Source organism: Nansenia antarctica (assembly GCF_963989245.1).
Source record: "Nansenia antarctica genome assembly, chromosome: 7".
NCBI classification, from domain to species: domain Eukaryota; kingdom Metazoa; phylum Chordata; class Actinopteri; order Argentiniformes; family Microstomatidae; genus Nansenia; species Nansenia antarctica.
In genome coordinates this window covers 6,655,569-6,668,985 of record NC_137677.1, presented here as the reverse complement: position 1 = coordinate 6,668,985, position 13,417 = coordinate 6,655,569, and the positions used below count along the sequence as shown (strand labels likewise).

At 46.1% G+C, this 13,417-nt stretch overlaps 2 protein-coding genes across 2 annotated transcripts; one reads left to right on the top strand and one right to left on the bottom strand.

Annotated features, from left to right (window-relative positions):
• Positions 1-1,711: 1,711 nt before the first annotated feature.
• Positions 1,712-5,369, top strand: LOC308161955 (uncharacterized protein; the record flags this gene model as incomplete). The annotated part of the gene is made up of 4 exons (XM_080536036.1): positions 1,712-1,785; positions 2,251-2,408; positions 2,799-3,221; positions 3,886-5,369. 4 exons carry the CDS (start codon positions 1,712-1,714, stop codon positions 5,133-5,135), a joined length of 1,905 nt encoding a protein of 634 aa, XP_080392162.1. The 3' UTR covers positions 5,136-5,369.
• A 767-nt stretch (positions 5,370-6,136) lies between these two features.
• On the bottom strand, positions 6,137-10,984 carry oaz1a (ornithine decarboxylase antizyme 1a). Its single transcript, XM_080536407.1, is given in 6 exon segments — positions 6,137-6,765; positions 6,975-7,060; positions 7,287-7,462; positions 7,757-7,843; positions 7,845-7,911; positions 10,796-10,984. Coding segments are annotated over 6 exon segments (669 nt in total). The 5' UTR covers positions 10,918-10,984; the 3' UTR covers positions 6,137-6,634.
• Positions 10,985-13,417: the final 2,433 nt, after the last annotated feature.

Below are 13,417 nucleotides of genomic sequence, written 5' to 3'. Positions count from 1 at the left end.
AATCAATGGCTATCATTTATTTTAAAGTCCAAAAGTGGATCTTTAACAAAGATATTATGTAATTATACAGATCTGTGTGTGTGTGTGTGTGTGTGTGTGTCCGTGTGTTTATGTTGCACTGATCAGACTTTTGAGGTTGGTCGATGGATTATCCCACGTAATTTATTTCATCATAAGAGCAGCCTCTTTCCGCCCTCTGTCTCATTTCAGTATAGACTACTCTAGATTGTTCTACAGACTCCCACCATCTGACCCCACATCTGTATACAAAGCTGGAATGACTGGCCGCTGTGAGGGAGGGAGACCACGCTGCTCTCTCTGGTTCTTAGCATAATAGGGTCTCTTAACAAACAGGATGCTAGGCCCTTATGACGTTCTCCTCTGCAGCCCTTTAATGAGACTCATTGTCCCTCCTCTCCTATCTATACGCATAATCAAGAGGGATAGTGCTCCATTGTGGAGTAATGAAAATGGACCTCCGTAAATTCAAAAAACGGATCATGGAAACCTCTAATTTAAGGATCACTTCACCTATCGAATCTCAATATCATTTCAATTTGACTGACAATTTGACTGACAAGGTTTAAACACAGCTCCAACGTGGATCTTTTAGTCCCCCCAGAAACCTAAAGGGATAAATAAAACATGTCTCCTCATGCATTATTATGTTCTGCAAGGAGAGCAACCATTATGGTAAAAATACATTATTGTCAGAGACAATGGCCCATTGCTTTGAGCCTCTGTGACTCACTCACTCTTTTCAATTGAGAGGACTACTTCAGGAGTGTACACACACACACACACACACACACACACACACTCACACACACACACACACACACACACACACACACACACACACACACACACACTCTATACGCACTCCTGGCCGCACGACCATCACACAGTCAACATGTGCGTGGGAGTTCCACCACAGACCTACATAAGAACTCACATGCTTTTTCTTCTCAAAGTGTTTTTCCAAAGCTAGTCAACACAAATCACCATTAGACAGATCATGGTTAATGATAATTTACATGCATATATGTATTATGTCATGATTATGATGTTTTGACTACAGCAATCATGACATCACTGTCAGAGACAGTAGTTGAGTTTACAAAACAACACAGACAGTATGATATTATATATGATATACGTTATTTTCTCAATTGTTTGTCAAATAAAGACAACAAGGGCTAATAGTTCTGTACGGATCGTATGGAAGCCCCTCCTTCAACATGCATTTCCAGTACATGCTTGAGACAACAGACACATTCATACGTGAAATAAAAGTGAGATGATTTGTATACATAAGAGAAACTATTTCAGATGCATATCATGCACACAAAACACAGTAGAGGCAAAATGAGAAGTGTGAGACAGAGGACCTTACTACAGTAAAAGAAAAGTGAGAAAATAAAACTACATAATTGGGGGGGATGTTTTTGAGTGTCATTCTGAGGTTAAGTGCTGAGTACCGATATGCCCTCACAGAGACACCAACTTTTCCGGTGCCAACCTCAGACTGCAGAGAGATAACGACATTCTCACGAAGCTCTTCCCTTTTAGACAGACAGACAGAGAGAGAGAGGTAGAGAGAGAGAGAGAGAGAGAGAGAGAAATGGGTCATTAGTACAGACCTAGAGGAGAATATTGGTGACCCTGAGCTGTAATTGAGAGGGATTGTGACACAGTGGATTCTGCACCAATGGACCACCTGACTGACACCAGAGCGACAGAGAGACAGAGCCGGCCTCCGGCACTGCCTGTCAAACAGCGCAGGTAAGACAAAGACCCCTCCGGCGGAAACTAGAGGATTTCCCTCATGAGGTCAATGTGCTTTGACTGCCATAGACTGTATGATAGAACTGACATCTGAGGGTTCACACGCGGAGACAGCACGTCCTCAGCACGGCCTCCGGCATATTGCATTTGTGTCTCATATGTATTTTAATATGCACTGTCCCTGTGAAATAAACAATAAACTAACTAACTAACTAACTCTGTGAAATGCACTTGTAGTGAGTCAGCAGTTTAGCCTAGAGAAGAGCATCTGTTCTCTAAAGGTGAATTGCATTTGATCAATTATAAAGTGGGGCATCCTTCAAGATTAGCTTGCATCCAGAGCAAGTGAATAGAAATGTGTTACTGTATAGGATATCCTATCATAGGATATATGATACCTTGCGTTTAGTTTGTCACTTATTCAAATATCTGACGTGTGTGTGTGTGTGTGTGTCTGTTCAGGAGTCTGTACTCCAGTGTGGGTTCCAGTGTGGACATGGAGCTGGATGGAGGTGCGTCCAGTCCCTTTGCCCTCCAGAACCAGGGCTCTGTCTACACTGATGTGTTCTCAGCACCAACAGACTGCCACGCACCCCAGTGTCCCATACACCAGCGCTATGGTGAGTTAGTAGAAAACCCTAACCCTTAGCGTGTGATTTTCCTTCCCTGTCCTCTCTGGCCCTGGTTCCCCTTTGACATGAATGGGAGGAAGTGACACCTGAAACCTGACCTTTACACCACTCTCTCAAATACACTCACATCTTAGCCACAGACTCCACATTTCTGTCACAGGATCAGCTAAAGGCACCTCAGTGTTTGGATGAGGCTTATTCTATATATCGTTCTTAGTGGATCTTAGTATAGATATTTTACATTTTCGCTTTCTTATTTTTGAGGGCAATTGTGGCTAAATCATCGTGCTTTACTTGTTGATATGACTTCTTTGTTCATTGGTTTCTTCATGTGAATGCTCTGGAAATTAACGTTGTCCCTCCTCTCTGGCTTTCCAGACCCTTCGTACTGTCATCATGAGAGGTTTTTCTCAGACAGCACCACCCCACCACCGGTCCCTAAGAAGAGGGTGGCCCGTGCCCTGTCCCTGCCGGGCCCAGGGGTGGATGTGAGTCCCCTCTCCCCGCTCCCTTACGATCAACACAGCTACGACAACCCTCTCTACATGTTCACCTCTGTCGCGGACACTCAGCCCTACCTAGAGAGACAGGAGGAGAGACACATCATCCTGGAGAGTCCGCTCCCTCTGCAGCCCCTATCCCAACTCCATTTTGACACCCCTGACGAACAGCTTCCCTGTTTTTTCTGTGATTTCTCCAACCAAGAGGACATTTCTCAGGGCATCCAACACCGCCACCTACTGTTCCTACAGAGTATGGCACAGAGTCTGGAGGCTGGGCCTCCCTTGGAGGGAGAGTACCGTGAGGTTACCTTTCAGCCCCAGGATTTCTTGCTGTGTGAAGGCCACCAGCCTAATCATATAGGGGTAGGGGTTTACTATAGCCTGCAGAGTCCAAGGTTTCCAAGGAGAGTGCTCTGTGCTAAGGTAAGGTTAGCCACTGGCTGTATCAGTTATTCTGCTGGATACAATGACACACAAGTGTAAAAATCAAGTACTGTATTGAATCCCTCCCAGTTTTTGTATTAGTCATACTAAAGCCCTTTGACGTAAATGAATCATATGCACAGTACACAAGCAGAATGCAAAGTCAGATGCACCGAAATCACAAAGCAACGATAAGGCCAGAAGGAAGAGATCTTTATCAGCCAAAACCAACAACACTGTTCTGATCTGCACCCTTATATGGCAACCCCCTGACTCTAGCTCAAACCCCCCTGTTGAACGCACTTCCTCTGAACTGTCAACAGGTGTTGAGCAATCCAACTGCAGCCAAAAGGCAAAAACATCCATGGGTTGGACTTGGAAAAGATTAGTAGCATAGGCATCACTCTTTTGTGAAACTGTCAAATCATTAGAATGAGTCTGTACAAGGCAGTTTGCAAACCGTTATTTCCGAAAGTCACTGGACCTCAGAGGAAAGGAAAATGTTTTTTGAACGTGCCAAATCTCTCTCCTGTTGATTCTATCCCAGGTCGTCCGTGAAGTCACCCCCTCGACGGCTCCTTCCCCTCAGCTCCCGCCGCCGCACGGCAACGTCCGGCAGGTCATCGCGTGTTTCCCTCCGTGCCCTACACCGGAGAAGGAGCTCAACACAGTCAACACACAGGAAACCACGACCCCCTCACTCTCCTCTCAGTCTCATCACACAACACCGAAACCACAAAGTCAAGGCAGCGTCGAGCTGGTGGACCGAGGGCGGCTCGCGGCGACGGACCCCCCGGGGCCGACAGTGACATCACTCCTGCGACAGGGATTCACAGTGACTATTGAGAGAGACTTTCCACAGGCTACTTTGGAGGACTTTGTCATAGAGGGACAGTCGTCCCTGTGGAGCTCCGAGCCACTGGTGTACGAGAGGCGACTGTGTCTTCTGCTGTTACAGTTGGCATTGGGGTTACAACACCTGCGCGACAACGCTAGCACAACCACCTGTGCCGAGCTGAAGCCGCAAGACATCTTTCTCGTGTGGCCCGGGAGTGTGAGAGAAGAGAGAGGAGAGAGAGAGAGAGGAGAGAGAGAGGGGGAGGAGGAGAAGGAGGCAGCAGGGAAGATAAATGACACAGTTGAAAGAGGAGAATCGGGGACAGGCCCCATGGCAGGGAAAGCGGAGGAAAGGTATGGGAGGAATGAAGTAATGGAGTGTGGAAAGAAGGAGAAGCTAAATGAGGTGACCCAGACGCTATGGAGGAAATGGGGGTCCCCTCGTCTGGTGTTGACCCATCGCCCTGCCACTCTCTCCCTGCACACTCAGGCTGCTCCAACCCTCCAGTCTCAGCTCAGAGCATTACTGCAGTACTGCCTGCCTCTCCACGCCCACGAGCAGGCTGCCTCTCGCACACAAGGCTCCGATAACAGCCTTCAGAGCTCCCCATACCTACCAGGCTTGCTACGGTTAGCATCTTGGCTCCAGGATGAGAGAAGTGGGCCTCAGATAGCAGACACAGTGGGGGTCCTACAGGCCCTGCTCTGGGGTCCGCGTGCTGAGCTCTTCAGGCTGAATCACACCGAGCCCGCCTCCACTCTTCACAGCTGGCTGTCAGTCAAGCGCGCCCTGCTGTTGCTGAAGCTAGCAGAGAGGGGCCTGAGCCAGGACCGGTCCAGTCTGGACTGGGAAGACCGCCTGTGCCTGCAGTACCTCTCCTCTGCTGACCCAGGCACAGTGATGAGGACCACAGCACGACTAGAGCTCCACAACACAACAGGCTTAGACTGAGCCATAACAACTGGTTGAAATAAACATGTCCTCTGCAATATTATCCATAGCCATACAGCCATACAGATGTAGCCCCATGTTTATAGTATAGTAGTGTACATGTGTGACCTTTTGTTTCTATTTGTTGTTTTTTTCCTCAATTTAACCATTAGATTTATTTTTTTAGGAAAGCGATTAGGAACACAGAATGCTGAATCTGACAAACGCTATGCCAAAGCCCCTTCTCAATAGCACTATCACCTGAGTGTAAACTGCTCTGTACTGTATTTGCTTATTAAAGTCCTCTGACATAACCACTGGTTTTCTCTCTCATGTAATCCCACTCAGAAGCTGGGCTGAAGCTCAAGGTTAATTTATTCTTTGTTTGATCGACACATTAAAAAGCATAAAACAGCCTTCAGGCTATGTCTCATCCAAGATAATCATATGCAAACTTGTCTCCCTGATTCTAGCTCCATAATGTGTGCATGTCAGACTAGCATGTGCCAGTCATTAAGCAAGCCATTTCAATTCCAAACTCCAAAATTGCAGCTAATAATGTGAATGCATTATGTATAATCAATAACCTTCCCTGGGTCTAAGTAGTGGCCACTGGCTGGCCTCCTAGAAACCACTAGAAACTATCACGTTACTGTGAACCAAGTGAAATCTGAGATGAACATCTCTATCGACCCAAACAGAATACGCCCGTTCATGTGTTACATTCATGTTAGCCTATTCACTTCTTGTACCCATACAATGATATAATGGGCTTATTGTTTTATTTTTGTAATGTTTTTAGGGCATTTCTGCTTTTTGGGATAGACAGTAGATAGTACATGTTTTGCATGTCATCAGTCGACAGGAAGGACGTGTGAGAGAGGAGGGATGACATGGAAAACATGTTGAGGGTCGGAATCGAACCAAGAACCTTGTGGTTATGTGGTATGTCCCTATAACGGACTTATCCTTGTACCCTTCAAATGATATTGCGTCAACCCCTAACAAGAAATGACGACAGGTGAATTCCACCTGTTAAGGTGAGCACTTTTATTTAGCACACTTGTTACAACATGCAGATCTCAGTCAAGTGAATCAAAACTAGAAATCAAAGTTCATGCACACATTTAAAAAAATCAATATCAACATGTAAATCAACTTGAAATAGCCAAGAAAACGTAACTAATTACATGAGTATGCATGGAGATTTTACCCATAAATATTACATCCTAGAGATGATCATTGTGGTGGTAAGGAGAGGGGAGGTAATCAGCACTATACATAACATGGGAAGCAATACAGTGGTGAGGAAACATTTCCCAGATTTTAAAGATGGGTGTACATTCCTGATTTTAACATTTTACACTAGTGCAAATGTCATTGCAATACAGCACATCAAGGGTAAAACGAACAGAAACAGTTTCACAGGAAACCTCAACCATACTGAGTTTTGATAATATTATTTTTCCCAAATGATACGTGGGGGGGTGGGGTGGGGGGGGAGGGGTGTTTGTTCAGCATTATTCATCGTCTGAGGAATCTCTCTCGATGCTGTAAACCATGAAGAAAGCGTCAGGGCGGGTAGGGACGAGGGGATGACCGGGTCTCACAATCTCAAAGCCCAGGAAACAGAATGTACGCAGAAGGGTCGCTGGAGGGACGGATAGAGAGAGAGAGGCAGAGTTAGATGACTTGACACACAATCAAAGCCCAATAAACTGATTTGATGTTCCACGAATTGGGGATTTTGGGGGCTGTGGTGGTTTTAGGTTTTGATTTCAGAAAATCCATTTGACCTTAAAGGGTGAGAGACAGACAGATGGGACAGTGATATGGGGGGGCGGGATACAAAGGGTTTACCTCTGTCGTCGCGGCTCTTGTGAAAGCAGATGAACACATGATCGAGCTTCAGCTTCTCCTCTGCAAACTCCAGCAGGAGAGCGAAACTGAAGAGAGAGAGAGAGAGAGAGAGAGAGAGAGAGAGAGAGAGAGAGAGAGAGAGAGAGAGAGAGAGAGAGAGAGAGAGAGACAGAGAGAGAGGTCAATGAGTCATTGTGGTCTAAAATTAGGAGTCAAGTCTGTCTAAAATAACTATCCCACACAGGTTTAAAATAACTATCCCACACGATTCTAATTCACACCAGTGGACAAAACAAAGGTCAGCTGACTGACCTGTCCTTGCTGCCCTCGGGCAGAGCTCCGGGGGGGATTTCGATGTAGATGCTCCCGCCCTTCAGCGCCCCCCTCCAGACACAGTGCTTGCCATCCGAGCGGCGAGGCTCGAAGAGCAGGAAACGCACGCGACCGTTGGCGGGGGGGGGCTCCTCAAGAACCAGCAACCGAGCGTCCTGCAAAAGGGAGACGGAATTAGAAATGAGCATGTGAGACCAGTCTCAGAACAGTGGAAAAAAACTGGAATAAAGAGCACAGCAAGAGAGAGATTAATTAAAAAGATTCTCTTTGAGAACAAATCTGATCAAGCTTGTACAAAATTGCAAAAGAACAAAACCTTATCAGCGTGTGAAAAGAAACAAACGCCTGAGAAACAGCTGTGCTTCTGAGTAAAAGATAGGCTAAGGCCAACACGAGAGAGTGTGAGGTCACAGAGTGACAGATAAGAGAGAGAGTACTACAACACTCACCGAGTAGAATAGCTGAGCTGAAAGATTGCGATCCCGCTGGTCATTCCCTCGCCCACCTGGGATCTTCAAAGGTGGGTGAGGGGCATCAGGAACACCACTGAGGCCCCGGACACGGGTTACTGCTACAGCGGGAGCACCGCCTGGGGCTGGAGATGCTGGAGGAGGAGGAGGAGGAGGAGGTCACGCACGAGAACGGAGCCATGACTCAAGGTTTCAACTGAACGCGGGGGCAAACTAGACAAGACAAGGAGTCCCTTCGGACTGTGACAATGTAACTTCGCTGCATTACTCATATAGTCAAACATTGCCTCGAGTTAAAATCTGCACATAACGTTCCCACGACAAGGGTTGAAGTTTAAACAGGTCACTCACGGTACAGCTGACTAGCCTAAATCGTAAATCGGTACATGTCTGATGCTGCTGCTTGCTTGCAACACTGGCTGCTCGAGGCACAATAACTAACAGACAGACATTTCAATCCGTTGCACAACACATTGGCCAACAACAGTGTCTGTTCAGAGGTGACTCATTAAACCGAGAGGCTGCTGTGATGCAGCGCGGTCGTCAGAGGGACACGCCATCTTAGTGACGGATTCCCAGTTGACAGCTCACTGATTAATCAGAGTGCACACTCACGCTAACAGGTAAACAGGACGGGAGGAAAAATGTAACACTTCTGGTGAGGCATTAAAACAAATAATAGAGTGTGAAAGTTTCAGCTAACCCGGAAAAAAACAAGAAGGTAGGGTAAGAAAGAACGCTATCTGGTTGTCAGCCTGATTCGAGCTTTCCCTGCAGTAGCAGTGACATTAATCAGTAATGCCTACCACTGGCATAAGTGGCGGAAAAACACCAGATTAACCACTCCACTGACCAGTCATTTTGCTTAAGCCACCGACAAGCTGAACGTGTTCCAGTTAAAAGAGCCCTGGCTTTAGTGCGTGAGGTTCTGCACTAGCTACGGTAGTAGTAGCAGCGCCCGGAAAGTAGGCCTATTCTCAGGGCTCCTGTCTCCACCGGGGGGAACAAAACCCATTAGCCGGTGGGTCTGTTAGCGCGCTCCTCACACCGACGCTCACTTACGCACACGCCACTCCTGTGCTATATGTGGAGCAGATGTGTGAAAGCCTAGCGAAGGTGCATTGTCCACCGCTTGCAGGTCAAGCGAGCTGAGTGGTATTCAGACCTTCCCGGCATGATGGGTCACTGCGGCAACGCTGGCCGCTGACCATAAACAGAGGGCCTATACAGGGGGGGGCTATACAATTTCTCTAAAATAACATAACCAGATTATCAGGGATAATGGACGCCTGGGTCCTCATAAAAAATATCTGGCCGCTTCACATTCCACCTGCACTTTGTTCCCACAGATTGGACAACAGCAGCACTGCTCTGCTCTCTACGCCATTCACAACATTCTTTAAAATCCCCATGCACACGGGCACTCGGTAACACAACACATCCATGCAGAGAGGCTTAACTGGAGACAGCTGCTCTGGTCACGTGGGAGGAATAGTCTCCCCTTGCGTAACAGCTTTTACAGTTGAATGAATCTGATGTGGGGAAAAAAATGAATGCCATCCCCCCCCCCCCCCAAGAGGAAATACAGTAGATCATTTGGAAACAAAAAAAGGAAATATTAAGTGTACCCGTTTATGTACTATCCCTATCCCGCACCTCTGATGCCATAGACTTGCTTGGCTGTCAGAGACGTCCACTGGTACACAGACAGAGACAACACAGCTCAACAACACTCCACACCCACACAACCGACCAGAAATAATCCTCCATGTAACACGCATTAGGCAGGGGGGGCGGGCCCTACACCAAAACAAACCATACAGAGAGGGCTGTATCTTTTAATGAGACAACTACAAGATAAGCGATCCTACCATAAGATAACAGCCTAGAGATAACCAGTGCGCAGGCTGATCCAATGAAACAATTGCGAAAAAAAAAAAAAACTTATATAGGGCTACCTGGAGTTCTCCTAGTAAAGAGACAGCCTAGGCCGGTTTCTAGCCAAGTGTTGGGAAAGGCTCTGAAAGATATCACTGAAATCAAATCAACACAGCTCCAAACAGGGAGGATATTATACAGTTATTATACAGTGGATGGATGGAAGTCAAGGAGATGTTGACATTTAAAAAAAATACAAGGAATCGTCATGCCTTTCCTCATGACTAGTAACTAAGCAAAAACAAGACCTCAAAGTCCGTTGTGTGTGTGTGTGTGTGTGTGTGTGTGTGTGGACTTATTTCGATGACCCACTCTCTCAAACGACTGAACCCTGTAATAGGGGGCGTTCGTAAATTCGCTCTCAGAGCGCCGCAGCGCACACTGGCTTCAACGTCATAAAGCGACCGAGTAATTTGATTGGACAAGAGGCATTCCATGAGTGCCGGTCAGATTTCCAGAGCGTGTTTACGAACGTACCCCATAGGCAGCGATTGACAAAACGAAGCTAACAAGCAATAATGCTAATTATGGGTTATGGTTAATCCCTGGAACGAAATGTTCCATGGACCGTTCCATATTAAAAAAACAAATATTTTAAATGACATACTGATAATAATAACCTAATATAAAGGGAAAAAACACAGTTAGAAGCCAACTTCTAATCAAAACACGAGTAACTGAAATTATTTAGTTTCATAGAACTAGAGCAACCCCCATTCCATCCCAGCAATTAGACGGACCCACACTTCTGCTTTTTGTTGTTGAACTAAAACCAATGATATCGTCCAGGTAACGAGCTCGGTGTTACTTATCTCAATAGAGAATTGAACACAAGTACCTTACTTAACGATAACCATACGTGTAATATCGTGTCAATATCGTGTTCCATGTCTAATATCTCCTCTGAGAAGAGTAAACAAGTCACGGGTTGGGTTAGCTTAGCTTAGCTTAGCTTAGTTTAGCATAGCCAGGCCCACAGGGTTGTTAGCTTAGCATAGCCAGGCCCACAGGCCTCTATGGCAGATATGAGTGGCGTCTTACTGTTGTTATTATTATATTATGTTATTATTAACAACTTACCTTTCACTTTCGGGGTCGTTACTGAGCAGCTCGATTAATGGCATTTTGGATGATAAATGTCTCTCTTTTTCCCTTACAAAACAGTGGCTATTTAATATCGTCTGAAGGTTGGATTTAACCATCCGGCCAACGTCCAACACACAGATCTCCTCTCGCTGCCTCTCTGAGCCGAATGAGGATCTGAGCAGGGTTGTAGAGAGAGGGAGAGGGGGGGGGAGGTAGAGAGGGAGGGAGAGAGAGAGAGAGAGAGGGGGGAGGGAGAGAGAGAGAGAGAGAGAGAGGGGGGAGGGAGAGAGAGAGAGACAGGGAGGGAGAGAGAGAGGGAGAGGGGGGGGGAGAGTAGAGAGAGAGAGGGGGGGGGAGGGAGAGAGGGAGGGAGAGAGAGAGGGGGAGGGAGAGAGAGGGAGAGAGAGGGAGGGAGAGAGAGAGAGAGAGAGGGGGGGGGGAGAGAGAGAGGGGGGGGGGAGAGAGAGAGAGAGGGAGAGGGGAGGGAGGGAGAGAGAGAGAGAGGGGGGGGAGGGAGGGAGGGAGAGAGAGAGAGGGGGGGAGGGAGGGAGGGAGAGAGAGAGGGGAGGGAGAGAGAGAGAGAGAGAGGGAGGGGGGGAGAGAGAGAGGGAGAGAGAGAGGGAGGGAGGGAGGGAGAGAGAGAGAGTAGAGAGAGAGGGAGGGAGGGAGGGAGGGAGAAAGAGAGAGAGAGAGAGAGAGAGAGAGAGAGGGAGAGAGAGAGCCGTGACAAAGGGGTGGGCGTGTCCCGACATCGTGACGTGATGAATGAATTAGCCTGCCACTGTCAACAATCTGCTTACATAGCATAACATAAGTAAACAGTATTGCTTTTTAGCTATCCGGAGCCGACATTTGAAACAATGATGTAATGTCAGTGGAGGAACGACCCGACCCAATGGCCTGAGGTGTCATATTCTGACATAAACAACTACCTTATTGAATCTCTGTTTTGATAGTAAGTCTGTATTCCACCGGCACCTAGTTTTATAGCTTGCTATTCATTATTTTGATGATAATATATCTATTATTATCTATATATATATATATATATATAGATAATATACTATGCAGGCTATATACTGATTAACAGTTCATCACATTGGCAAATGCATCATCTATATGGCTATGCCCATTGAACAGATGTATTCATTATCCTATCTTAAGAAAACAAATGGAACACTCATCTAGGGATTCACAAAGCAAGTCTGGAAGGATTTGACTGGAAGGGTCCCACTGTTTACCATTCGCATCCTCTCTGCGGATGGGCTGAAGCCACAGATCTCTTTTACTGTCCTTCCCTCTTTGGGGAATCAAATGGGATCCATTTTCAGCCAATAAGATGGCTGCAAATGACAACCAATCGGAGGGCTCAAAATCTCTGCCAATCAAAGTGCTAAAAATGTTGGCCAATCAGAGGGCTCCAACTTTCAGCCAATCAGACTGCTCCAAATCTCGGCCAATCAGAGGACTTTCAACCAATCCCGTGGTTTCAGCATTTAACAACAAAACACAATGCATAAGTTGAAAAGTTACAATAATGGATTTCTAAAATAATAATGTTAATAAAGTTATAATGTTACATGGCTTTTGGTTCCTTTAAATCATTTTTGTGAGTCAGATCAGCCAAATTTTCCCCCAAAAAAATTGAGACAACTAGAAATGTCAAGTTTGAATCCATTCAACTTGTCTGTCAAATTAAAGTAGTGCACTTAGTTCAGAATGTTGACTTTGCTCAACTAGTCAAAAACATCTCTGTTTACGAGGAAGGCCAGGGCTGAGGGTGTGTACATTCTTAGCCAACAGGAAAGCGTCACACCAGTGCCATCTCTTTTTTCACATCCTCTCAGCTGTGCCTGCCCGTCAGGGGTCGTGGTCACTGGCACAGGGTATAAGACACTCCCCGATGCACTAAACGAAATCAATATCAACACACACACACACACACACACCAGACGCCCATTGGAGAACAAAGTTTAACCCAGGTACGTTACTTTTTGTCATGCATGGGTCTATCCTATAAAATATAGTATTGAAACCTAGTGTGGTAATAATTATGTCTCTTTCTTTGCCGCCCCCTGTTCATACTGTAGCCTAAATGTCTATTTTAAGTGGTGTTATATTGGTCGAAGCCTCATATGTTTTAATCAGACATGTCCACCGCCTCAGCCTTAACTGCTACCCAATGCAACCCAATACACATATAGCCATGTGCTCAGCCTGCATCTATGTAGGCCTACCCTGAAAAATATGTTGAATGCAAATCTGAATTATGTGTTTTTTTAAATCACTACGTTAACAGAAGCCTCAATACCTCACCTTGCAGGACAAAACAAGAGCAAGAGCAACAACACACCTCAACCAAAGGCATCAGAAGTAATATAACCTTAATTCCAATGTCAATTTAACCTAGATACATTTCTTTAACCTACTGTATTCATCAACATTCAATAATATACATTCACCTGATTTTGCATGGTGACTTACTGCTCTGTCTATCCCTAGTGTCATATGAACGTATCTTATCCATCCAAAGTTTGAGTGAGGTTGAGAACCCATGGAAAGGGGTCACAATGAACCGATGCTTAGTGTTGGCTATGGTCATCATGGTCGTAAGCT